Below are 27,382 nucleotides of genomic sequence, written 5' to 3'. Positions count from 1 at the left end.
TTTAGAACAGTGGCACTGGCATACCGGGGTATCACCCATGCCAGACCCACTCAGGGAGAAGGAGGAGGGCCGGCTCACTTGCTCTTTGTTAAACAGCTGAAGACACTGCTGCTCTCTTATGGGACCAACCAAACCCTTATCTGGAGTATTGCTACTACTTTGAAAGCTTGATATTGTCTGCCTACAGTATCAATCTCTCTGTCAGTTGCAGATGTCCGTGCATTTCTGTCATTGCCTGCAGGTTCAGATCTTTGGCACAGAGAAGCTAAAGTATGGGAGGTCCTAATATGCGAGACTAGTATAATTTAGGACAGACAGGGATGGAGTAGTCACAGGGTTAAATAACTTGACCCCATGGGAGTGACGCTATTGAATTCACTTTTCCTTCGCAGCCAGGGCATTTTCAGTCTCCTTTGTGATTCATGTTATCACCTCTTTCCCAGTTACTCCTTGTCCCTCACTGTTTTCAAAGTGGCAAGTAACACTGTCATAAACAAAAATGCACTCCTGGGAAAATAAGCCTAAGCAAGGTTAAATCTTGCATGAAGACATGCAATATCAGTATGACAATATCTTGGCATCAGTGTAAAACATGTTACGTTTACACGACAGAAAGACGATGTATCGGTAATCAGCTAATCTTGGCACAGTGAAACGGGAGGGACATGTGATTTCATGTCCCCTTCTGTCTTTGCACAGAAATAGTCAATATTTCGCTCCCTATTCCATCTGCCATGCATTTTCTCCTCTGACTAATCATTCTAGACATGGACTCCATTGAAAGACTGTGCAGATTATGGAAGAGGGAGACTGAGAGTGTGTGAGAGAGTGAGAGAGCACGAGAATATTGGAGGAGGGAGAGAGAAAGATAAGGAGAGACAGACAGACAGACAGACAGACAGACAGACAGACAGACAGAGATAGATAGATAGATGTTAAATTAGGTTGTTCAGGGCTTCAGGGAATAAACACCTCTTTGAAGGGGGTGACCTAAAATGCACCTGTCCTCCAGGGCTTCCAGTGCACCTGCTGCCCTGCACCTGTCCACTTACTCACAGCTAGTAATAATCCCAGCGCTGATCCCGGGGGAGATCACTACACACATCATCTCCAGGTGATCACATGAGTGTGTGATTAGCTGGTTTCATTCAACTGGGGTGTTGGTTTCCCTAGTCTTAGTCTCCATATAGTAGATAGGATAGGAAATAAAGCAATTAGGTTACATAGTGTTAATGTAAAAACACAAATCACATGTAGATGCTATTGTATATTTGAGATGTAGTTAGATGCACATGTAGTTTGATAAATGACATCCACAGGGTTCCATTTTAGCTTTCCCAGGAGTCAGAGAGGTCTATTTTGCCCACATCCAATTTTCTCAGTTTCGTCTTCATTTACGTTTTCGGATTTTTCATTGGAGCTGTAAGGGTCTAGAAGTGATTTGAAAAAAGCAATCAGAGATCTTTTACAGTAATTAGTTGTCTTTGTTTCTGCTGTGGAGGCTGCTGCACTCACTCTGAATGGAGATGGGGGTTGGGTGTGGGTGGGTGAAGGTCCCTCCTTTTGTGGCCTTGCGTTGCTCGACCCTGCCGGCGCTGTGTGAGCTAGAGACAGAGAGAAGGGGCTGGAGGCAGCTGGAGGCATGTGAATGTTTCGAGGAGGGCGGCCCGGGGCTCTTTAGAAAGCTTTTTTTCTCACTCTCTCTTTTTTCACCAGAAGCAGCATGGAGTTTCAGAGCCAAAATAAAACCTTCTAGGGGAGGGGCTATCAAAGGAGGGGAATTGAGGGAGGGAAAGCGAAAGGAGCAAGGTAAAGGGAAGCACTTCGCTGTCTAACTGTCTGGTACAGGAGCACAAGCGGTGGTGATTGTGCCACTGGTCTACGGTCATATCGAGCTACCAGAGTGTGACCTCAACGTGAGAACTATTCCTGGCTGGGAACTGAGGGAATCTAGTTGAGCCGTTGGGACTACATTGTCTTGATCCGGGTGCACCATCATCCTATTGGTGGTGTGAACAAGCAAGGAATTCCTCTATCGGAGCTCCAACAACAAAGGAGAGAAGGAGAGGAGCGGAGCCGGTGGGAGGGGAGAAGGGTGGTGCTGTGAGAGGGGAGAGGAGGACATTGTTTGCCTGTGGCTGTGGGCAACGGAAAGCATGGGTTATCAGGCCTTGTGTGTTTTTGTTTAGAAAGTGTGCTTTGATATGCGGATGTCTGAGTGAGTTGTGAGTGTATGTGTGTGAGAGAATATGCATGTGTGTGAGGAGACTTCTTGGGAGGGGAGGGAGGCCATTTAAAGGATGCTCTAACAAGGCAGGATTTTTTTTCTCTCCTTTTTGAATGGTGACTGAGGACTAGCTGAATTCCTTTGCTCGAGCCGTTGTGCTCGTCTCTGCTCCAGGGTAAGTGTGCGTCACCTAAATCTCAAACCGCCAAAACTGCCACCAGGCCTGGATTGGCTTAAAGGAAAAGTTCAGTAGGAGTTTACTCTTCTGTGATTGCAGCTTGGAAGCGCATGTGATGATGCAAAGTGGCTATGGCCATTGGTTCACTGGTCCACATTGGCTCAAAGGGACATTTCCGAGTCTGAACAGTGAATGTGAACCTAGAAGTATGTTTTTTATTTTTTACTCCCCACGTAGGAAATATGTATTGTTGATTGTTTCATACAGTTGTAAGTATAATGTCTTCATGATAATGGTAATGTGCAGTAATAATGTGCAAAATAGAATATTCTAATTTACAGATTTGATTCAGGAAGAAAGTAGTGAGTTTGATATGTGAAATTGGGAAAGTTGTATGCACCATTGCTACATTTTGTCAGGATCAGAATGATACAAATAGCATTGTGGTGTTAGAACCAACATGTGCTGTTTTAAATGCAATTCAACAAAATATCAAACAATTTCACCATTGGATGCAACCATCACATAATGTCTTACCATAGCCAATTTGCATCTTGGGTTTAATTTATTTGAGATGTAATATTATTTCCTAGATGCAATGTGAGGTGTTTAAATCAACAAAACAGTTCGATACAATCGTTTGTGGCACGCTTTGTTCCGTTTTAGTCATGAACGGATTACCTTTTTTTTTTTATATCTGTCATAAGAAATCTCACTGGTGAATGCACAGCTGTCAACTTTAATTAGAAGACCACTATCTTGATTACCACATAGAGGCCCTCCATGAATTGCGACTGGCCTATCTTTGTGGGGCTCTAAGATTGTAATTCATGATTATTATTCTATGGTTGATGGAATCAATGGTCTGGTTTGCCCATCATTGGATGCATTTTTTGGGTTTGGATACACGCTGAAATAATTTTGCCTAAACACCAGACTCTCTTTTGTGTGTGAGTGTATGTTGGTGTAGGTGTGGGATGGGACTCTGCTTCTCACAGACACTCACCGAAACAGAAACTCACACACATTCAAACTGTCTCGTGTCTTTATCAGTGATACACAGATTTCAATTTGTAATGATTGAGTTGATACCATCAGACATTTTACTGCCCTTTCAGGTCTCATTGCATATTCCATATGTTGCAGAGTAGCCCTTTATTGTGACTCAATTTGATTCATCGGGAAATGGGTCTGCAGGGATGGATCATACATCAGTCTTGAGAGCACACAAAGGGCAGAGTCTAAATCAAGGGTCATTTCTCGGGGAGGTGAAGTGGTGGAATGGACCGGGTCCATGGGTTAAGTGAAATGGTTGTCTGGCTTCAGCTTCAGCGCAGAACTAGCTACTGTGCACATTCGTATCATATAGCAACATAGTCTTATTAAAATATGTCAAAACACTATCATTGAACCATTGGTTAGCCTGTTGTAGAATGATTGCTTGGGTTGTTTGAATTCTTAGTTAAATTGCAGTATGGCCTTGCAGATTATTTTACATTTTGATGGACCTGGAAGATGAGCTCTCAGAATGACCCAATTACCTCATACAGTAGAGTTGAAATACATAACTGATAGTTTGGTCGTTATAATAGTTAAACAAATAGCTACCTGGACTATCTGCATTGATCCCTTTTTGCACTGCATTTTGACTCTTCACATATGCTGCTGCTGCTGTTTATTATCTATACTGGTGCTTAGTCACTTTACCCATATCTATATGTACATGTCTACCTCAATTACCTCGTACCCCTGCAAATCGACTCGGTACTAGTACTTTGTGTATATGGCAAGGTAATCGTTACTCATTATGCATTTATTCCTTGTGCCATTATTTTCTATTTTTTCTCTCTGCGTTGTTGGGAAGGGCCGTAAAAGAAAGCATTTAACTGTTAGACTACACCTGTTGTTAACTAAGCATGTGACAAGTAGAGTTAGATTTTATTTTATTAGATTGATGCGGTAATTAGCAACCTCAGTGTTTGTTTTCAGATGGCATTTCACTGTTAATGTAGTAAATGTGTCAGTAGGATAACACACAGCATCATCACGCTACATACAGTATGTCTCATAGGAATAGTTTACAATAGCACACTCATGTAGCCTGGAATCCAAGCTGATATGCTCTGTTTCCATTGTCTTCTATTTTGAAGTGAAACAGTGGGGAAACAGGACATATCGGTTTGAATTCCAGGCTACACATTTTTTATTTAACTCAGTACGTCAGTTAAGAAAACAATGGCGGCCTACCCCGGCCAAACCCTTACCCGGATGACGCTGGGCCAATTGTGCACCGCCCTATTACTCCCATTCACAGCCGGTTGTGACACAGCTTTGGAATCGAACCAGGGTCTGTAGTAACACCTTTTGCACTGAGATGCAGTGCCTTAGACCGCTGCGCCACATGGGAGCGCATCAGGTGCAATAGCCAGTCAGACATGGCACACCCTTTGCCTTGGTTTGTTAACCTACTGAACATGGACACAGCCGCCTGGCCGCAGATACTCTCTGGTTCTCCTCTGGGGAATATGAGGCTGTGATTAAGGCTAACAGGGTAATCATTGATCTTGAGCTGGGGCTTTGTCTGTGAGCCACTCTCCTCTCTGATTCCCCCTGGGTTCCATGCAATGGCCGACATCATCTGCGTTGCAGACATGTGCATAATATGACTATAATTACTCAAATGCACATGGAGAGGTCTAATCAAAATGTTCATTTCAGCTACAGCCTTATTGTATTATAGAAGACAGATACATCCTGGTATTTAATGTGGATCATGGCTGTGAAACAGAATGAACTGAATAGAATGATGAATAGAATAGAATTGCAGTATGACATGAAATTGCTGACAGAGACACAATGAGGTTGTGTTCTACTACAAGCAAAGCAAGCTGTTTTATCTCCAGGAAAGAGAACAGCCGAATCTAGTCATTCAGCTAATTGTTTCGAGCTCCTAACCTGTCAATACTGAATATTCATTGTAACCAAAAAATAAAGAGCGGATACAGCCAGCAAGACGGCACTGTAAAATTTGGCGTCATCTGGTCCAGCGAACCAGAAAACAGAAAACCCTCTTGGCAGGTTTTTTGGAGCGAACTTCCCCAATTTATCTGACCTGACCAGCCGAGACCAGTTGCGACCAGCCATGACCTGGAATGACCTGTTGTCGATCCACAGGCACTAATCCACTCTGACCTCAGAGGAAGCAGTAACAGCAGAGTATAGCAGAGCCCCTCCCTGGTAGCCCCTGATGGGCCCACCTCAGCCCCTATAGGCCAGGAAAATTACACTCTTCTTTGAACCCTCTGTCATTACAATGACCATACTGTGGAGAAGTAACAGACAGTCTGAAACCGTCCCTAGTCATGGATAAAACTCATGGCAGTTATGTTGGAATTAGCCAATGAACTCTTGGAAAATGATTCATTGTAAGCCATGAAAATATGTTTATTACTTGAAAATGTTAGCTTTACAGTCCAAATTGTTGGGATGATCTGATTTGTTAGTGATCAGCCACAGCAGCAATCATGCTCCTATTATCATTCACAATACTGTTTACAATACTTCTTGAGCCAAGTGTCTCTGCAGTTATGTCAGGTCATCACAAGCAGATCAGGAAGCGGAACGGTGTCCTGTGTCGTCATAGACATCCTTTATCTGTGATTCCCCGACTACGCATCACTGCCCTCACCCATCACTGCCCTCAACCGTCACACCCCCCCCCCGTCCCCCAGCCCAGCCACCCCTACTTCCTCCACTCCCTCCTCAGCACACAAAAAAAGAGGGGGCGTTTTTATGCATGTCATATTTGATTATGGACTAAATAGTGTCCCCAGGGCCGGGCCGGGCTCGGAGAGGGCTAGAGCTGGCAGGGGAGAACTGGTCCTGCCTGCCAGAGCTCAACAGTGGGTTTCCTAACAGTGGGTATCCTTCAACATTCTGCTTTCAGTGGACAGGCCTGTCACACACATTTCAATAGCCAGAACGTTTTAGCTGGTGCCTGTTGCAGGCCATCCAAGACCAAGAGAGCCCAGATCAGTGCATGTGGTCCAAGGATGACAAAGAACCAGCCTTGTCTGCACAGTAAGCCAGCCAGGAGTCCCTGGCTCTGCTGTGCTTCAGTTGATTTTACTGTACTACTCCCTCTCTCTCAACAAATGGGCTGTGACGGCGCGTGGTTAGAGATGGAGTGAATAGGTAGTTAACCTCTCATGGATATGTTTCTGCAGTTGTAGTGGTTTCCACCATTATTTCAGTTAGTGATTACCTTCACAAGTCATGCACATTGCAAATAATATGATATTTAGAATTATCCAAAGTAGGTCCAATAACATCAGAGATCAACAAAACATTTCATATAAATCAAACTGTTTTGGGGGGGGGGGTCAAAGAGGAATGATTTTACACTTGGATGCTCACCCCAAGCCCCCTTGTCTCACTCTAGGCATCTGAAGGATCTCCTGCATGCATGGCAGAGGGGCCCACTCTCGCCTATTACCTCACTATCTCCTGGGCTGAAGGATTATGGGTAATCTGATCAGCCGACCCAGCTGCCTGGGCCAGAAGTCCAAGCAGGTGAGGTCCGACGAGGACTTCCTGAAGGAGTGCTTCCAGCGACGCCGCGAATGGCAAGCTCCGCCCCTGACGCACCATGGGGAGGCCAGGCGGGAGGAGGTGGTCAGAGAGAGGGAGGAGGAGGAGGAGAGGGTGACAGACAGGACAAAGGAGGATGAGGTGGAGGATGAGGTGTCTCACGGCACCACCCCTCCCTCGGACAAACCCCTCAGGACCAACCCCTCCCCTGCCACCACGGTCACCACCATCAGTACTCTGGACGATGCCTGGCACGGCACCCCCTCCCCTATCAAGACATCCAGGAACAGCACCCTGACCAGGAAGGCCGTGGTCCAAGAGATCCCCTATGGGAGATCCCCTCTAGCCCAGCCTGGCTCAGTCCCAGGCTCAGCGGAGAGGAGGGCCAGCTTCCAGAGGAGAGACTCCAGAGAAGGAAGCCTCCAGAGGAGAGACTCTAGAGAGGGAAGCCTCCAGAGGAGAGACTCTAGAGAGGGCAGCCCCTGGTCGTGGAAGACCTTGGCCTCCCACGAGGTCACGGAGGTGACGGAAGTGACGGAGACAGTTGTGACAGAAATTGTGGAGGTGACGGAGTACCCTTCCGGAGAGAAGGGCGGAGATCCCATAGTCACCAGGACTGTTAGGGTTCTGACTGGAGCAGCTGAGGAACTCGCTGAGGTCAATATAACGTCAACAGCCAACAGCCTCTCTAAAGTGTCTTATTATTCACTACAGTAGACTAGGATTTGACTCCTTTTTTCCCCCCTTTCCATTCCATTCTTTCATTGAACGTCTGACATTCAACTTATCATCTTTACCGCTCTGCAATTTCCTTTACATCTCTTCAGCAGCATGTGCTACGGAACGTGTTATGTTTTTGACCGGTGCTCTTTTTCAGAAAAGTAGTTTGTGCAGTGTGTTGACGTTTATATTTCTATCCCAGCTGCATAGCGACGGACATTCTAGTTCAGACCAAGATTCCAGCTTGGACCGTTGGAGGGTAAGATATCCAGTGCATTGCTCTGTTTTTTATGTGATTTACTATTTAGCATTATCTCAATCGCCTCTGCACAGTATGAAGGTAACACTGATATTACAGCATGGTTCCATGGTGTCCGTGGTTTCATATTGTATAGTTACCATAAACAGTGATAATGCTGTGTCATGCTCTCTTTTCCCCCAGGGACTGAGATCTGCCTTGAGTCTGAGAGATGATTTTGCGGATTCGGAAACGTTCCATCAATCCCTGGAAGCACTGTTGACCTGGGTCTGTGAGATAGAGGAGCTGACAGCCAATCAGAAGCCTCCATCTTCAGAGGTCAAAGTGGTGAAAGCACAGCTACAAGAGCAGAAGGTACAGTACCAGTCAAAAGTTTGGACACACTTTTCTTTCTTTTTACTATTTTCTACATTGTATAATAATAGTGAAGACATCAACACTATGAAATAACACATATGGAATCATGTACAGTAGTAACCAAAAAGGTGTTGAACAAATCAAAACATATTTTTCCAAGTAGCCACCCTTTGCCTTGATGACAGCTTTGCACACTCTTGGCATTCTCTCAACCAGCTTCATGAGGTAGACCTGGAATGCATTTCAATTAACACGTGTGCCTTGTTAAAAGTTAATTTGTGGAATTTCTTTCCTTAATGCGTTTGAGCCAATCAGTTGTGTTGTGACAAGGTAGGGGTGGTATACAGAAGATAGCCCTATTTGGTAAAAGACCAAGTCCATATTATGGCAAGAACAGCTCAAATAAGCAAAGATAGATGACAGTCCGTCATTACTTTAAGACATGAAGGTCCGTCAATCCGGAAAATTTCAAGAACTTTGAAAGTTTCTTCAAGTGCAGTCGCAAAAACCATCAAGCGCTATGATGAAACTGGCTCTCATGAGCACCGTCACAGGAAAGGAAGACCCAGAGTTACCTTTGCTGCAGAGGATAAGTTCATTAGAGTTAACTGCAACTCAGATTGCAGCCCAAACTAATACTTCACAGAATTCAAATAACAGACACATGTCAACATCAACTGTTCAGAGTTGACTGCATGAATCAGGCCTTCATGGTCAAATTGGTGAAAAGAAACCACTACTAAAGGACTCCAATAATAAGAAGAGACTTGCTTGGGCCAAGAAACATGAGCAATGGACATTAGACCGTTGGAAATCTGTCCTTTGGTCTGATGAGTCCAAATTTGAGATTTTTGTTTCTAACCGCTGTGTCTTTGTGAGATGCAGAGTAGGTGAACGGATGATCTCCGCATGTGTGGTTCCCACCGTGAAGCATGGAGGAGGAGGTGTGATGGTGTGGGGGTGCTTTGCTGGTGACACTGTCTGTGATTTATTTAGAATTCAAGGCACACTTAACCAACATGGCTACCACAGCATTCTGCGGCGATACGCCATCCCATCTGGTTTGCGCTTAGTGGGACTATAATTTGTTTTTCAAAAGGACAATGACCCAACACACCTCCAGGCTGTGTAAGGGCTATTTGACCAAGAAGAGTGACGGAGTGCTGCATCAGATGACCTGGCCTCCACAATCACCCGACCTCAACCCAATTGAGATGGTTTGGGATGAGCTGGACCGCAGAGGGAAGGAAAAGCAGCCAACAAGTGCTCAGCATATGTGGGAACTCCTTCAAGACTGTTGGAAAAGCATTCCTCATGAAGCTGGTTGAGAGAATACCAAGAGTGTGCAAAGCTGTCATCAAGGCAAAGGGTGGCTACTATGAAGAATCAAAAATATATTTTGGTTTGTTTAACCTGTCTAGGATCAGCGTGGCGCTAGCGGCACACCCCCCCCCCCCCCCCCCCCCCCCCACTGAAAAACCAGTGCCGCGAAATTCAAAAAAAATATTCTTTTAAAATATTTAACTTTCACACATTAAAGTCCAATACAGCTAATGAAAGACACAGATCTTGTGAATCCAGTCAACATGTCCGATTTTTAAAATGTTTTACAGGGAAGACACAATATGTAAAGATGTACATCTATTACCTAAAAACACATTAGCATAATCCACCATCTTTTATTTGTCCACCAACACCAGTAGCCATCACCAATTCGGCTAAACTAAGATATTTATAGCCCCTAACCAACAAAAAAACTCATTAGATGACAGTCTGATAACATATTTATGGTATGGGATAGGTTTTGTTAGAAAAAAGTGCATATTTCAGGTAGATGGCATAGGTTACAATTGCACCCACCGTCACAAATGGAATAGAAAAACTACTTAGAGCAACGTGTTTACCTACTTACTAATCATCAAACATTTCGTAAAAATACACAGCATACACGAATCGAAAGACACAGATCCTGTGAATACAGACAATATTTCAGATTTTCTAAGTGTCTTACAGCGAAAACACAATAAATCGTTATATTAGCATAGCACATACCACATAGCAGCCCAGCATTGATTCTAGCCAAAGTGAGCGATAAAAGTCAACATCGCCAAAAGATATTAATTTTTTCACTAACCTTCTCAGAATTCTTCCGATGACACTCCTGTAACATCACATTACAACATGCATATACAGTTTGATCGAAAATGTTTATATTTAGCCCCCAAAATCATGGTTAGACAATGTGAAATGTAGCTCAGTTGGTCAGAAAATGTCCTTGCGCCACTTAGACAGTGATCTACTCTTATACATAAATACTCATAAACGTGACTAAAAAATATAGGGTGGACAGGGATTGATAGACAATTTAATTCTTAATACAATTGCGGAATTACATTTTTTAATTTATCCTTACTTTTCAATACAGTTTGCGCCAAGCGAAGCTACGTCAAAAAACATGGCGTCCTAAGCCACTAAAATGTTTAGACAGAAACACGATTTATCATAATAAAAATGTCCTACCTTGAGCTGTTCTTCCATCAGTATCTTGGGCAAAGGATCCTTTCTTGGGAGGAATCGTCTTTTGGTGGAAAGCTGTCCTCTTGCCATGTGGAAATGCCAACTGCGTTCGGGATGAACTGAAAGCGTGCCCACCTATTCACAGCATTAAAGAAATAAATGTCCCAAAATCGCACTAAACGGATATAAATTGCTATAAAACGCTTTAAATTAACTACCTTATGATGTTTTTAACTCCTATAACGAGTGAAAAGATGACCGGAGAAATATAACAGGCTAAACTAACGCTTGGAACAGGAGAGGGTCGGTGTCCTCCACGCGCGTGACGCACCAAGAAAAGACTTGCTAGCTACAGGGTTTTTTGATTTATAGGGCCTGTGAACGCGCAATCGACCCCATTGGAATCGTCATCACGTAAAGGCATCCAGGGGAAGACGTAAGAAGTGTCCGTACAGTCATAGCAATATCAGTGCCTTTTTAACTGACTTCAGAACAGTGGCCAACATTTCTGAAATCTGAATCCATGTCAGGGAAATTGCTGTAGAATGGGCTCTGTTCCACTTAGAGACAAAATTTCAACTCCTATAGAAACTATAGACTGTTTTCTATCCAATAATAATAATAATATGCATATTGTACGATCAAGGATTTTGTGGGAAGCCGTTTCAAAAATTACCAAATTAGCATAAATAGTCTAAACAGCGCCCCCATCCCCAACAGGTTTAACACCTTTTTGCCTACTACATGATTCCATATGTGTTATTTCATAGTTTTTATTGTAGAAAATAATAAAATAAAGAAAACCCTTGAATGAGTAAATGTGTACTAACTTTTGACTGGTACAGCAATTTACAACACGGTACACAAAATGTCTAAACTTACACAAAGCACCCACGGCTAAGTAACTATAATGTTTGATCAATTGCATGAGGATACTTTATCTATGTAAAATGGCGCTGAGATCATAGAAATAGTAAAATGCTCCCTTTATTATATGAAATCCCTTGAATTCAGGGCTGAATAAGGACGGCTCTTACAATTCCTGGGGTGAATTTTTTTCTCCAGCAATTTACCTTTCAGTGTGAACCAGCTCCCATTGTGAGTACAGTGGGTGAGGTGAAACCTGCCTGGCTCCTCACAATGCAAGCCTAACACTTGAGATGAGGCTTTCACTGCACTCACACAAAGGAAGGAGAGACAAGAATAAGGCACATGTACCCAAATGTAAATTCTCAGGACTAGCAAGTAGCAATGACTCTCTGAAGCTAAGACTGGAGTCGTCTGAGCTGTAGTTGTCCTAACTCCTAATACATCTATGTGAGGTATTCTCTGGCTTTACACTTCACTTCTCAATAGTTGTAGCCTATTTTCAAGCATTTGTAAGATTACACTGGGTGACCCAAAGTAGCTCATCCCCAATTTATCGCAGGTTTTGACTTTTTATCATTGTGAAAATATCCATGAGTTTCACAATCAGAAAGACAATGAGTAAGACTTGGCATTTTCCCTGGTCAGGTACTGTGGTCAGGTAAAACTCCTTGACATAACAACAGTAAGGCAATGGCTGAGTATCCATTATCATCTTACAGCTCCTGCAGCGTCTCCTGGAGGACCGGAGGCATAGTATGGAGACCATGATGCTGGAGGGCCCTCATATGGCCGAGGCCTTCACAGGGAAGGAGGGGGAGCAGGCCAGGGTCCAGCTCTCCACGCTCAGACACAAATGGGAGGCCTTACTGGTAGATGCAGTGAACAGGTCAGCTGATTTAACTGTGGTGCTGTCCCTTCATGTTATGCTATGCTATGCTATGGTATGCTATGTCATGTTGTGTTGTGTTTTGCAATGCTATGCCATGCAATCATGCTGTTGGCAGCGTGGGCTGAGCTGTAATGTAATGGGTGTTGTGTATTGGGGTTGACAGGCGGGGCAGTCTGGAGCTCATCCTGCCCAGGGCCAAGCTCTTCCAGGAGAGGGTGGACAGCCTGCAGCAATGGCTCATCTCTGTAGAGCAGGACCTGGCCGAGCTACGCAATGCTGAGAGGGAAATGCTACACCTCCCCGAGGGTACGGAGAAAGCCAAGGTAGGATATCATCTATGTATACGTTTCTTCTGTATGCAAGCCTACCGTGCCTTGCAGAAGTATTCACCCCCTTGGCGTTTTTCCTATTTTGTTGCATTACAACCTGTAATTTAAACTCATTTTTATTTGTTTTTCATGTAATAGACATACACAACGTAGTCCAAATTGGTGAAGTGAAATGTAAAAAATTACTTATTTCAAAAAACAAAAAACAATTTAAAAAAATGGAAAAGTGGTGCATGTATATGTATTCACCCCCTATGCTATGAAGCCCCTAAATAATATCTGGTGCAACCAATTACTTTCAAAAGTCACATAATTAAATAAATAAAGTCCACCTGTGTCCAGTCTGAGTGTCACGTGATCTGTCACATGATCTCAGTATATATACACCTGTTCTGAAAGGCCCCAGAGTCTGCAACACCACTAAGCAAGGGGCACCACCAAGCAAGCGGCACCATGAAGACCAAGGAGCTCTCCAAACAGGTCAGGACAAAGTTGTGTAGAAGTACAGATCAGGGTTGGGTTATAAACTCATGGACCAGGCAAGGAGGGCATTAATCAGAGAGGCAAAAAAGAGACCAAAGATAACCCTGAAGGAGCTGCAAAGCTCCACAGCGGAAATTGGAGTATCTGTCCATAGGACCACTTTAAGCCGTAGACTCCACAGAGCTGGGCTTTACGGAAGAGTGGCCATTGCTTAAAGAAAGAAATAAGCAAACATGTTTGGTGTTCGCCAAAAGGCATGTGGGAAACTCCCCAAACATATGGTAGAAGGTACTCTGGTCATATGAGACTAAAATTGAGCTTTTTGCCCATCAAGGAAAACGCTATGTCTGGCACAAACCCAACACCTCTCATCACCCCGAGAACCTCATCCCCACAGTGAAGCATGGTGGTGGCAGCATCATGCGGTGGGATGTTTTTCATCGGCAGGGACTGGGAAACTGGTCAGAATTGAAAGAATGATTGATGGCGCTAAATACAGGGAAATTCTTGAGGCAAACCTGTTTCAGTCTTCTAGAGATTTGAGACTGGGATGGAGGTTCACCTTCCAGCAGGACAATGACCCTAAGCATACTGCTAAAGCAACACTTGAGTGGTTTAAGGGGAAACATTTAAAGGTCTTGGAATGGCCTAGTCAAAGCCCAGACCTCAATCCAATTGACAATCTGTGGTATGACTTAAATATTTCTGTACACCAGCAGGAACCCATCCAACTTGAAGGAGGTGGAGCAGTTTTGCCTTGAATGGACAAAAATCCCAGTGGCTAGATGTGCAAAGCTTATAGAGACATATCCCAAAAGACTTGCAGCTGTAATTGCTGCAAAGATGGCTCTACAAAGTATTGAGTTTGGGGGAGTGAATAGTTATGCACACTCAAGTGTTCCGTTTTTTTGTCTTATTTCTTGTTTGTTTCGCAATGAAAAAATATTTTGCATCTTCAAAGTGGAAGGCATGTTGTGTAAATCCAATGACACAAACCCCCCCAAAATCTATTTAATTCCAGGTTGTAAGGCAACAAAATAGGAAAAATGCCAAGGGGGGTGAATACTTTCGCAAGGCACTGTATACCCTGTGCCATATACTGCATGTTTATGTACCAGTGGAGGCTGGTGGGTGAAGAAATCCTATTTTTGTAATACCCCTCAGGCTGTGGTGGAAGAGATCAAGGCGAAAAACGCTGACTTGGTGAAAATTCAACAGAGCGGTCATGATCTCAAGGAGATGATTTCAGGTAACATAAATTAATGTTGCAAAATCAATGTGTTTGTAAATATTTACCCTTACCAATACACAAAATCCACCAACAGATGACTTACATAGAGAAACAACATGAGTAGCGACATGTTACAGGTGGCTGTTGAGGGATAGAAAGACACATAATAATGGCCGGAGCGTAGCAAATGGAATGGCATCAAACACATGGAAACCATGTGGTTGATGTATTTGATACCATTCCACCTATTCCACTCCAGTCATTACCACGAGCCCCTTTTCCCCAATTAAGTTGCCACAACCTCCTGTGCTACATACTAATAGTACCAACATGCTAAGAGTACCAACATGCTAAGAGTACCAACATGCTAAGAGTACCAACATGCTAAGAGTACCAACATGCTAACAGCACCAAAATGATAAGATTATCCACATGTTAAGACTAGCAACATGCTAATCCTACACGTCTTTGTGTTGGTGTGGTCCCCACAGAGGAGGAAGCCCAGCAGGTGCAGGAGCGTGTGGACAGCCTGAGGATACGCTGCTCGGTGTTGAGCCTGACCAGTGGTGACGTCCTGCAGAGACTGGAGCAGGCGCTGGAGGCATCCAGCCGCTGCACATCCAGCCAGGAAGACCTCCACTTGTGGCTGGGCCGCATCGAGAGAGAACTGCTGGGGCCTGCTGGAGGGGGTGGAGACGCGGTGCTCTGTGCTGCAGAGAGACAGAGGGTAAGAGGCGGGGCTTAGCAATGTTGCCTGTGTGCGTAACTGATATGAGGTTGATGGACTGCTTACTCACGAGTCATGACTACTCATTGGGTTCCGTGCATTTAGGCAATATTGATAGTCTTCTGATAAGGATGAAGTAGTAGGAACTCGGCACACACTTCGGCTAGACAGCAATGTGTACCTTTTATTAACCTGTCTGTATGTGTATGTTATTGTCAGTTGGAGCAGGCTGTGGTGAAGGAGATGGCCTGGTTCAGAGACACTGCCCTGGGCCTGGAGCAACTCAAGGCTATTACTCTGGAGCCTGAGCTTATCTCTGCCCAACTCTCTGAACAGAAGGTGAAGAGACCCATTGGAACTACATTTTAGAAGCTACTTTGTCCCTTAGGGCCACCCTATACAAGCCTGTTCATCCACCTCTACATATGCTTTGTTTTGTTCTACAACCACCCATGCAGATTTGTATAGAGGTCTGATGATGTGTGATGTTTGAACATATGTCTTGGTTTGCAAAGGCGTGTGTGTTTGCACAGCATTTTACGACACCTTCATTTTAGATGGTAAAATATGCCATGCTTTTGTGTTGTGTACGTGAAGATCCTTGCAGTGGAGATTCTGCAACACAAGTTCAACATTGAGAAGATGGTGAAGATCGCTGAAATCTTGCAGACATACGGTGATGAAGGGGAAATAGGGGATCTGCAGGTACACGCTGTACCATCTTCCCCATGATAACGTTTGACTATAAAACGTTCAAACAAATGTGACAAGCTAATAGCATACGGGTCACGTTAAAGCTGTTGTCATCCGATCTCCCCAGATCCCGTTGGATGCCTTACAGGAACAATGCAACGTCACGTCAGCCACCAACTCCCATGTGGTCCTGCAGCTGGAGCATGCCCAGTCCCTCTTGGTCCAGTTCACTGAGGGCCTTGCTGAGGTGTCACCATGGCTACAGGAAACCCAAGCGCTCATTGGCCAGCTCTCCCTGAGCACCATTAGCTACAAGGCATTCCGAGAACAACAGGACCTCTTACAGGTAGCTGAGACATGCCTTTTTCTTTTTTAGTTTTTTTCCCCCCCCGTTCAACAATGATGCCCTTTTAGACTTCATAGCTCCCCCTCCGTTTTCTGCTCAACTGTGCTGCTCCACTGTTCTTCCCTTGTAGATTATTCAGCTCCGTTCATTAGAGTACTTTAGTCTTCTTGAAAGGATAACATTCAACATTCCCGCAGGTATATAAAAGACATCTCTATTCTCCTAGGTAGTTCATGGAAAGTGAGACAAGGTGACCCGTGTTACCTTTCCTCTTCAACAGTTCTCAGGGATAGAAAAGAGACTCCTCGTTTTTCAAACATAGCCATTTACGTGCACTCTACAATTCCTTTTACTATGCCTCAAAAATCATCTGGGTCTTATACATTAGGTACCAAACGGTAGAAAACGTGGAGGAACTACCTGAACTTGTCCAATAAGAAACTGTCCTTTTTGTTTTCACTTGCAAAACATTTTACTACTGTGTGCCCCAATGAATAAAACCCAGATCTATGTGTCTAAGGATCTATTTCTATAAACCCTAACCGTTTCTCACCTAGGGCCTAAGGGAGTCCATAGCAGAGCATAGACCTCTGATAGCACGGCTGTGCTCGCTGGGGAAACGTCTGTCAGAGCTTAGTCCCGCCCAGGGGGAGGAGTTATGTCATAGCGCCACAAAGGCTGAGGAGCAGCACAGGGCCATCAAGGACAGGGTCAGAGAGGCTGCCAATCTACTGGAAGAGTCCCTGCCCAGATACACACAGGTGACAGTATGCACACACTGCTGCATGAACGCACCCACACACACATATATAAAGACACACACATGAAGACACACACACGGTACATGTATACTTACTGTAAACACAGTACATATAGCAGTCTCGCCAGACTCTGCATACTGTGAGAATAGACTATACACATAGAAACATGGAAATATTTATTTGACCATCACACACACACAGTAACACAATGGTGTCTTGTCTCTGTAGTTGAATGAGAGGATGACGCTGACTAGAGAGAGTCTGGACCGTCTGCTTGGTCACATGCAGTCCCCAGCCTCTCTGCAGGGTCAGACCCCACGCATCCATGAGCAGCTACAGGACAACAAGCACACTCTGGCTGAGCTCTCCAAGCTGGAGCTGGGCCTCGGGAGTATCCGGACCCAGGCTGACGAGCTCCTGGCCAACACACAGGCAGCTGGGAACGCCTCCATCGGTACAGGTACACTCATCACAAAGTGCCGAAATGTTGGTTCTTTGCATTCAATTGTTGGGAGTGTAAAGGGTGTGTAACTTTCTTTTATGTGAGTTGTTTAAATCAATGTGGAGCTTTTCTGTTTAGCAGCACACATCTGGAGAGGGAGAATCTTGAATTTATCTTGAAACACCTTTGACAGAGATGCTGCCTAAGTTACCTACAATGGGTTACATTTTTTTGGAGTGTGTAGAGAAAGTCATTTGAGAGAAAATACAGATGTCACTGTGACTTGCAATGATTGTGATATGTGGTTGACATGTGTATGAGTGTCTGCTAAATGACTAAAATGCAATGTATTATAATGACTGTATTCTGTCTTCTCCCTAGCAATCCAGGAGCGGGTGTCCAGCCTGACCCAGCTGTGGGAGGAGGCTCAGAGGCAGGCTCAGGAGAGAGATGGCTGGCTGCTCAACCTGCTGGACCTGGCTCTCAAGTTCTGGAGCGATGTTAGTGACGTAACGGCCGGCCTGAACGATGCCCAACAGGCTGTCCTGGACCTGAACGCCAGTAGGACAGACTCAGAGACCATCCGCCAGAGCCTGGAGACCATGCAGGTAACTGTGGACAGTGGAGCTGTTGGTTTGATCTTAGCTGCTTAAGATGAATGAAATAGTTCAGTACAATTTCCAGTGAATGTGTTTTTTTCCCCATCCTCTGTCAGGTACTAGGATGATCCAAGACGATCTATTTCAACGAATGTACTTTACGCTGTCTGCTTCAATTTATCTCCCTTCTTACTGATTCCATTGTGGGGTCTCTCACCCCTGCCTATATCGCCTTACAGACACTCAGGGAGGACATCGACAATCTACAGGGGGACCTGGACACGCTTGGCATTCTGGGAATGGACCTGATGTCAGCATGTGGGGATACAGACAAACCTGATGTCACCAAGAGCTTAGATGAGGTGAGGAGTGAGAGGAGGTAACATTTATGTTAATATTCATTTTCCGTAAGACAATCATTTTCCTATGTGTTTCTAAACAACTACATCTCTGACTCCATAGCTCTACTGCACATGGAACAACCTGAGTAAACTCTGGAGTGAGTGTCACAAAAAGCTGGAGGAATCTTTACAGATGGCTCTACATTACCAGGACACCATGCAGGTACGTGTGTACAGTATGTGTGCGTGCATGCATGTGTAGTGCATGCGTGCATTCGTGAGTGTGTCTGTGTGTGGAAGCCGGTCACTAACATATCCGTATTGTCACTTAGCTTTGCTTGGCTGCCGCTTCTCCTCTTAACTCCCCCGGGGCAGTGGCAATCAGCCAACAATAAACTCCACTAGTCTTTTATGTCCATTGCAATGGCAGAAACCAGACTCTAGCTCCCTGTAGTGTTGGTGATGAGTGACTGACAGACTGTGCACTTCCCTGCCAATGGGAAACAAATGGTGTTAACTGTGAGAGACACAGTCTATTCCCGAGGTCTGGGAAGCCAGCCTCAGTGTCGCCACTTGTACCAGTCAGCAGGATCGCATGTTTCATTGTTCAATATGGAAGTTATTTAACCACTTCAAAATACATACAGTTGAAGTCGGAAGTTTACATACACTTAGGTTGGAGTCATTAAAACTTGTTTTTCAACCACTCCACACATTTCTTGTTGACAAACTATAGTTTTGGCAATTCGGTTCGAACATCTACTTCGTGCATGACACAAGTAATTTTCCAATTGTTTCCAATTGTTTACACACTGATTATTTCACTTATAATCAATTATTATTATTTCACTGTATCACAATTCCAGTGGGTCAGAAGTTTACATACACTAAGTTGACTGTGCCTTTAAACAGCTTGGAAAATTCCAGAAAATTATGTCTTGGCTTTAGAAGCTTCTGATAGGCTAATTGACATCATTTGAATCAATTTGGGGTGTACCTGTGGATGTATTTCAAGGCCTACCTGCAAACTCAGTGCGTATTTGCTTGACATCATGGGAAAATCTAAATAAATCAGCCAAGACCTCAGAAAAATAATTGTAGACCTCCACAAGTCTGCTTCATCCTTGGGAGCAATTTCCAAATGCCTGAAGGTACCACGTTCATCTGTACAAACAATAGTACGCAAGTATAAACACCATGGGACCACACAGCCGTCATACCGCTCAAGAAGGAGATGCATTCTGTCTCCTAGAGATGAATGTACTTTGGTGCGAAAAGTGCAAATCAATCCCAAAACAACAGCAAAGGACCTTGTGAAGATGCTGGAGGAAACAGGTACAAAATAATCTATTTCCACAGTAAAACGAGTCCTATGTTGACATAACCTGAAAGGCCGCCCAGCAAGAAAGAAGCCACTGCTCCAAAACCGGCATAAAAAAAGCCAGACTATGGTTTGCAACTGCACATGGGGACAAAGATCGTACTTTTTGGAGAAATTCCCTCTGGTCTGATGAAACAAAAATATAACTTTTTGGCCATAATAACCATCGTTATGTTTGGAGGAAAAAGGGGGAGGCTTGCAAGCCGACGAACACCATCCCAACCGTGAAGCACGGGGGTGGCAGCATCATGTTGTGCGGGTGCTTTGCTGCAGGAGGGACTGGTGCACTTCACAAAATAGATGGCATCATGAGGTAGGAAAATGATGTGGATATATTGAAGCAACATCTCAAGACATCAGTCAGGAAGTTCAAGCTTGGTCGCAAATGGGTCTTCCAAATGGACAATGACCCCAAGCATACTTCCATAGCATATTTCCATAGTTCCATAGCTTAAGGACAACAAAGTCAAGGTATTGGAGTGGCCATCACAAAGCCCTGACCTCAATGCCATAGAAAATGTGTTGGCAGAACTGAAAAAGCATGTGTGAGCAAGGAAGCCTACAAACCTGACTCGGTTACACCAGCTCTGTCAGGAGGATTGGGCCAAAATTAACCACTTATTGTGGGAAGCTTGTGGAAGGTTACCTGAAACGTTTGACCCAAGTTAAGGCAAAGCTACCAAATACTAATTGAGTGTATGTAAACTTTGACCCACTGGGAATGTGATGAAAGAAATAAAAGCTGAAATAAATAATTCTCTCTACTATTATTCTGACATTTCACATTCTTAAAATAAAGTGGTGATCCTAACATGGCATATTTACTCGGATTAAATGTCAGGAATTGTGAAACTGAGTTTAAATGTATTTGCCTGAGGTGTATGTAAACTTCCAACTTCAACTGTAGCAATTCATAGTCTCTTGTGACAAACTTGTGTGTATATGAATTCATTATGTTGTTAAGCATATAAAAACAATCAATTTCTTGTTTTTCCATAGGGGCTTTTTGAGTGGCTCAAGTCAGCAGAGCTGAGATCCACAGAGGAGTTCTTGGTAGGAACTGACCTGGAGTCAGTCAAAGAGCAGCTGTGTGATCTCAAGGTGAGTCTACTCTACACAAACAGAACCCACTGAAGAGCTCCCACTCTTTCCTAAACTCAAACCAATAATTTATCATGGGAGCAAAAGCAAGACATTCCATAATTGTCACTTTAAGCCTTTGAGTCTTTTGCTGAATCTGACAGTTCTTTCTACATTGCCAGCTCTGTAAAGTATATGAAACCTGAGCTGTTTCTCCTCAGGAGTTTAAAAGGGAGCTATACCAGAAGAAGATCGAGATGGAGAGCCTGAACCACCGCTTTGTGTGCAGGCTGTCTCCAGGCTCTGAGCGTCCCGGATCTGTCTCTCCACTGTGTGACTTCAGACAGCGCTGGGACAGCCTGGAGGCGGAGACTGTCAGCAGACAGGTTAGACTCCACTCAATCACTCATCAATATGTGCAATTCAATTGGCTGGGACTGGTTTCCCAGACACAGATTAATCCTAGTACTGGATTAAGAAATTCCAATGAGGATGTTTTTTAGTCTAGGATAAGGCTTAGCCTGTGTTCAGGAAACCGACACCTATTCAGTCTTTTTTTAATGGCTAGGGTTATGGTATTGAAGAGGTCGGACAATGCGTTAATGTGTTTTCACTACTTGTGGTTGTAGCATCAGCTGGAGTGTTCCCTGCTGGGTCTGGGTCAGTTCCAGAACACTCTGGATGAGCTGCACACCTGGCTCTCCCACACAGCCGACCTCCTCCAGGGCAGTCGGCCAATCAGCATCGACCTGCAGGCATGCGAGATTGAGCTGGCCAAACACAAGGTGTGTGACTTAAATGAATCAACACAATGTATTGCCATTTTGAAGCTTCTGACACCTATGGGTGTGTGTGTGTTTGAGGAAGGATGATACTATTGGATAATGTCTCTGAGCATAAGATGTTTGTATGCAAATATCATGTGTATTACAGTATTGTCATCAAGTGTGCTGCTATGTTCTTCTCCACTCTAGGTGCTGCGTAATGACGTCATGTCCCACGTGCGAACGGTGGAGTCTTTGAACCAGGCGGGGCGGGGTCTGTTGGAGGTGGGGACTGGGGACAGCCCTCAAGGTCTGCACCCACAGCTGGAGCAGCTGAATGAACGCTGGGAGTTTGTCCGCTGTGAGACAGAGCGCAGACAGCTAGAGCTGGAGAACAACCTCAGTCAGGTGAGGAGAGATTGGGAATAGACCAAGTGGCAAGTTAAAGGTTATTTTTCATGATCCCTCCATCTCTTTATCTTATTCTCTATCACATATGCAAAGAGATGCCAAACTTATTAGAACTTAGGCCAAACTACTTATTAGGTTTCTCCCAACATTGCGATATCACTAGTACTGAATGACTATCTGCTTTGTGGTGCCCTCTAGGGGTGAATCAGACTTAGTCAAATCTAAAATATTGCAATCATAACAGATTAGTAATTGATAAATAAATATGGTTTTCAGAGGTGTATTTATGTTTTTTTTCTACCCTAGGTCCAAGATGTTACCATGGAGATCCAGGATCTTCTTCAGTGGTTGGAGAACACAGACCTGAGGCTGTCCTCCAGTAAGACAGTGTGGGGGATGCCTGACTTTGCCAGCGAGAGGCTCAACGCACATCTGGTAAGGCCAACCCAACACCAACTCTACCGCACCTCAATAACTGAACTAGCCAGTGGCGATTTTAGCATGTAAATCTTGGTGGGGAAAACCCCTCCCCCCCAAAAAATAGTTTATTCATGCCAGCAAAGCCACACAACTACAAAACACAACTCTAAACAATACATTAATTGCACTATAACGGTGACAAATGGTGCCCACAAACTGTTAGGGCCTACATAAAGCTGTCCCAACAGCAGAGTCTAAACAGCAGTCCCAACACCTTACCACTGCTATCAGCGGAGCCTTGTCTGGCAGCAAAACAGTTCATATAGCCTCGTTTACTGCCTTTTAAAAAAAACATAGCTGATATGGCTGACTTGCTTAAACAAATATGGTTTCAACTGACAATTGGGATGTACGAACTATGGCATGAAGGGACGACGAGCAGATAAGAAGCAATCTGTAATTTTGATTAAGGCATTAATGAGCGAGCTAGGACGTAGTCATTCGGAAAGTATTCAGACCCCTTCCGTTTTCCCACATTTTGTTACGTTAAAGCCTTATTCTAAAATGTATTAAATAAAACATTTTCCTCGTCAACCTATACACAATACCACATAATGGCAAAGTGAAAACATATATATATTTTTTTGCACATTTATTTTAATTTAAAAAAATAAAATACCTTAAGTATTCAGACCCTTTGCTATGAAACTTGAAATTAGGCTCAGGTCCATCCTGTTTCCATTGATCGTCCTTGAGATGTTTCTACAACTTGGAGTCCACCTCTGGCAAATTCAATTGATTGGACATGATTTGGAAAGGCATACACCTTTCTATATATGTTCCCACAGTTGACAGTGCATGTCAGAGCAAAAATCAAGCTATGAGGTCAAAGGAATTGTCCATAGAGCTCCGAGACAGGATTGTGTCGATTCACAGATCTGGGGAAGGGTACCAAAACATCTTTGTAGCATTGAATGTCCCCAAGGACACAGTAACCTTTTGGAAGTTTGGAACCACCAAGCCTCTTCCTGGAGCTGGCCGCCCGGCCAAAATGAGCAATCAGGGGAGAAGGGCCTTGGTCAGGGAGGTGACCAAGAACCTGATGGTCACACTGACAGAACACCAGAGTTCCTCTGTGGAGATGGGAGAACCTTCCAGAAGGACAACCATCTCTGCAGCACTCCACCAATACGGTCTTTATGGTAGTTGCCAGACGGAAGCCACTCCTCAGTAAAAGGCACATGACAGCCCGCTTGGAGTTTGCCAAAAGGCACCTAAAGGACTTTCAGACCATGAGAAACGAGATTCTCTGGTCTGATGAAACCAAGATTGAACCCTTTGGCCTGAATTCCAAGTGTCACGTCTGGAGGAAAGCTGGTACCATCCCTACGGTGGCAGCATCATGCTGTTGGGATGTTTTTTAGCAGCAGGGACTGGGAGACTAGTCAGGATCGAGGGAAAGATGAATGGGAAAAGAGCGCTTAGGACCTCAGACTGGGGCGAAGGTTCACCTTCCAACAGGACAACGAACATAATCACACAGCCAAGACAACACAGGAGTGGCAAGTCTCTAAATGTTCTTGAGTATCCCAGTCAGAGCCCAGACTTTAACCTGATCCATCATCTCTGGGGAGACCTGAAAATAGCTGTGCATTGACGCTCAACCATCCAACCTGATATAATTTGAGAGGATCTGCAGAGAAGAATGGGAGAAACTCCCCAAATACAGGTGTGCCAAGCTTGTAGCGTTATAGCCAAGAAGACTCAAGGCTGTAATCGCTGCCAAAGGTGCTTAAACAAAGTACTGAGTAAGGGGTCTGAATACTTCTGTAAATGTGATATTTCTTTATTTTTATAAATTACCAAAAATTTCATTTTTTTCTTTGTCATTATTGGGTATTGTGTGAAGATTGTTAAGAAAACACAAATAATTGAGTACATTTTACAATAAGGCTGTAACATAACAAAATGTGGAAAGAGTCAAGGGGTCTGAATTCTTTCCGTATTCACTGTAACTATTTGTTCAGCACTTTTGAAATGTACAGTGACAGAATTCAGAACATGGGCCGTTCTTACGGTATTCTCCATGTACACCAAGAACCGTAGGACATATAAAGGGGGCATATAAGCAGACAATGACAGCTCTCACAATATTCAATGATTACATTTCTCTTAAACAGGCTATAGGCTACATGTGCACCACCAAGTCAGAACAGTAGGCAAAATTATGAGGGGAAAATGGACCACATTGTTAGGGTGAGGCACATGGGCTACTAACAGTTTACTCCACAACATACTGTACACTTAATATTACTTTCTTAGCTACAGTATACATATCTCCCTGGCATATTACATCATTCATGCAGCAGCATACAATACATTTTGGACTCACCTTGTTGTGCTGTGCTTACTTGAACAGGAAGGTGGTGCGGCGGTCCTTCGTGGGCAATTTTTTTTCATCAAAGTCTGGCACTCTCTGGATTTATGGTGCTTTTCAAGACAACTGTGAACTCTGAAAAAAAACAAGGTTGAAACAGGATGACGTCAGTGATCTTCAGGTTGAAGCTCTAGAAAGAGGACCGAGTTCCCGACTTGCAATTCTGATTTGGATGACTGAGTCAGAGCTAGTATTTTTCAGAGTTCCGAGTTGTCTTGAACTCACTGAAGTCAGAGATTTCCGAGTTTCCAGGTGTTTTGAGTTTAGCAGAAGTTATGCTGGATTGACAGCATGGCCAATGTTAAATGTTTATCCTTTTAAGCTTGGAAAAGAGACCCTTAAACCCAAACTTGGACCACACACCCACTCCACTAGAATAGCAGGCTAGTGATTGCTTTGCACTGCTTGCAGTTAGCCACTGATTCCTTCCAAACCACTCATTGTTGAATTTGCGATTTTTCCAACTTGTTGTGTAACGTTTAAATCCAATGGCCGATGAGCACCAATGCATTTCATCTATAATTTCTCTTCATTATTTCTCTTCATATGACAAGGATTGAAAAGGATTTGCCAGTAGATTGTCGACATGATTCATGAAGATGACTGCTAGCTTGCTACTTTTGAAAGTATGATGTTGACATGATCAATCCAATCAAAGCTACTGTAGATATGTAATTTTATCTGTGGCCAATGACCTTGAGCCTTCTTGGATGGGCACTTCTAATGTAACTCTATGGCAGCACCCAAGGGGCATGCATTTTCTAGCTCTACCTGTAGATTTTGCGGTGACGTAGTGTCCCCATGAGTGAAAGAACATTGAGCCAATTACAGCGCTACTAGAGAACATTACCAACCCCTACGCTCCGTATATTCTGCTGGCTGCCCCACCACCACAGAAAGCACTGAGCTAGGCTGAAACGCCTGCATTTTGGAGCTGCCTTACTCAAGAATGCAAAAAAAAGAGACCCTGTTTGTATGTAGCTTTATTGACTCAATGTATGACATATTTTTAATTTACATTGTTTGCAAACTGATATGACACATACTGTATTAATGCTAAAATAACATGCAAACAGGCAACAACAAAAAAACTAAACTGCCCCGAATGATGGGTCGCCGCTGGACCTATCTAGTAGCTGCCCACAGAAACGGTCCTGTGCCCTGATCAAAACATGAAATCCAAGTTCAGAGATTCATAGTACTATAGGGTGAGACACCTTTACCCATCCATTGAAACCTAATGTGTATTGTAATTGTATGATTTTTACAAGGTTTTGTGTCAGCTCAGAGGAACCTACTCTGACTGTATGCACATTTTAGTGTGGCATTGAGCAATAGGGATGTCTATATAGCTGGATAGCCCCATCTAGTGGTTAATATCTTTAATGACAGTACATTCAAACTTTATATTTTAATGTGTAAATGCAAGTGTTAATTGAATGACTAGGAAGGTGCAATTGAAACTTACATATAATTTATTTTGATTACTGACATTACTTTTTTTATATACTGTATCAACTGCTTAAAACATTACTTCTGAGATGGCAGAGTGTCTTAATATCAAAGGAATGTCTTACCGTTAAAACGTATTCAGGATCGGTGGGTCCCCCACGGGACGGTTGAGCTAACATCGGCTAATGCGATTAGCATGAGGTTGTAAGTAACAAGAAAATTTCCCAGGACATAGATATATCTGATATTGGCAGAAAGCTTAAATTATTGTTAATCTAATGGCACTGTCCAATTTACAGTAGCCACTATAGTGATAGAACTCTATGCTATTGTTTGAGGAGAGTGCACAGTTACGAATTTAAAGTTATTAATAAACAAATTAGACACATTTGGGCAGTCTTGATACATTTTGAACAGAAATGCAATGGTTCATTGGATCAGTCTAAAACTTTGCACATGCACTGCAACCATCTAATGGCCAAAATCTAAATTGTGCCTGGGCTGGAATAATACATTATGGACTTTCTCTTGCATTTCAAAGATGATGGTACAAAAAAACACAAACAAAATGTTTTTTCTTTGTATTTTAATTTACCACATCTAATGTGTTATATTCTTCTACATTCATTTCACATTTCCACAAACTTCAAAGGGTTTCATTTCAAATGGTATCAAAAATATGCATATTCTTGCTTCAATGCGTGAGCTACAGGCAGTTAAATTTGAGCATGTAATTTTAGGCAAAAATGAAAAAGGGTCCGATCCTTAAGAGGTTTTAATTACATGGAGTTTTAGTCAAACAATTTTCACAACCTTCCAGCAACCTTAATGTCAGTACATAAAGTCATTACATAATTGCATATGTTTGTACATTTTGT

The 27,382-nt window shown here is 43.6% G+C and overlaps 1 protein-coding gene across 1 annotated transcript in view; it reads left to right on the top strand.

The window, feature by feature from the left end:
• Positions 1-27,382, top strand: part of LOC129858605 (plectin-like) — a 144,071-nt gene that overhangs the window by 97,116 nt on the left and 19,573 nt on the right. The window contains exons 35-55 of the mRNA XM_055927925.1: positions 6,412-6,485; positions 6,923-7,652; positions 7,918-7,974; positions 8,158-8,328; positions 12,438-12,604; positions 12,771-12,930; positions 14,584-14,668; positions 15,142-15,377; positions 15,597-15,716; positions 15,975-16,082; positions 16,198-16,416; positions 16,974-17,177; positions 17,406-17,637; positions 18,001-18,227; positions 18,458-18,580; positions 18,681-18,782; positions 20,940-21,041; positions 21,242-21,406; positions 21,650-21,805; positions 21,995-22,192; positions 22,502-22,630. Coding sequence (XP_055783900.1) covers positions 6,412-6,485; positions 6,923-7,652; positions 7,918-7,974; positions 8,158-8,328; positions 12,438-12,604; positions 12,771-12,930; positions 14,584-14,668; positions 15,142-15,377; positions 15,597-15,716; positions 15,975-16,082; positions 16,198-16,416; positions 16,974-17,177; positions 17,406-17,637; positions 18,001-18,227; positions 18,458-18,580; positions 18,681-18,782; positions 20,940-21,041; positions 21,242-21,406; positions 21,650-21,805; positions 21,995-22,192; positions 22,502-22,630 — 3,765 coding nt within the window. The remainder of the gene's footprint in view (positions 1-6,411; positions 6,486-6,922; positions 7,653-7,917; positions 7,975-8,157; positions 8,329-12,437; positions 12,605-12,770; positions 12,931-14,583; positions 14,669-15,141; positions 15,378-15,596; positions 15,717-15,974; positions 16,083-16,197; positions 16,417-16,973; positions 17,178-17,405; positions 17,638-18,000; positions 18,228-18,457; positions 18,581-18,680; positions 18,783-20,939; positions 21,042-21,241; positions 21,407-21,649; positions 21,806-21,994; positions 22,193-22,501; positions 22,631-27,382) is intronic.

This window comes from Salvelinus fontinalis, chromosome 6 (genome assembly GCF_029448725.1).
Source record: "Salvelinus fontinalis isolate EN_2023a chromosome 6, ASM2944872v1, whole genome shotgun sequence".
Taxonomy (NCBI): Eukaryota; Metazoa; Chordata; class Actinopteri; order Salmoniformes; family Salmonidae; genus Salvelinus; species Salvelinus fontinalis.
This window is presented reverse-complemented; position numbering and strand designations above follow the sequence as displayed.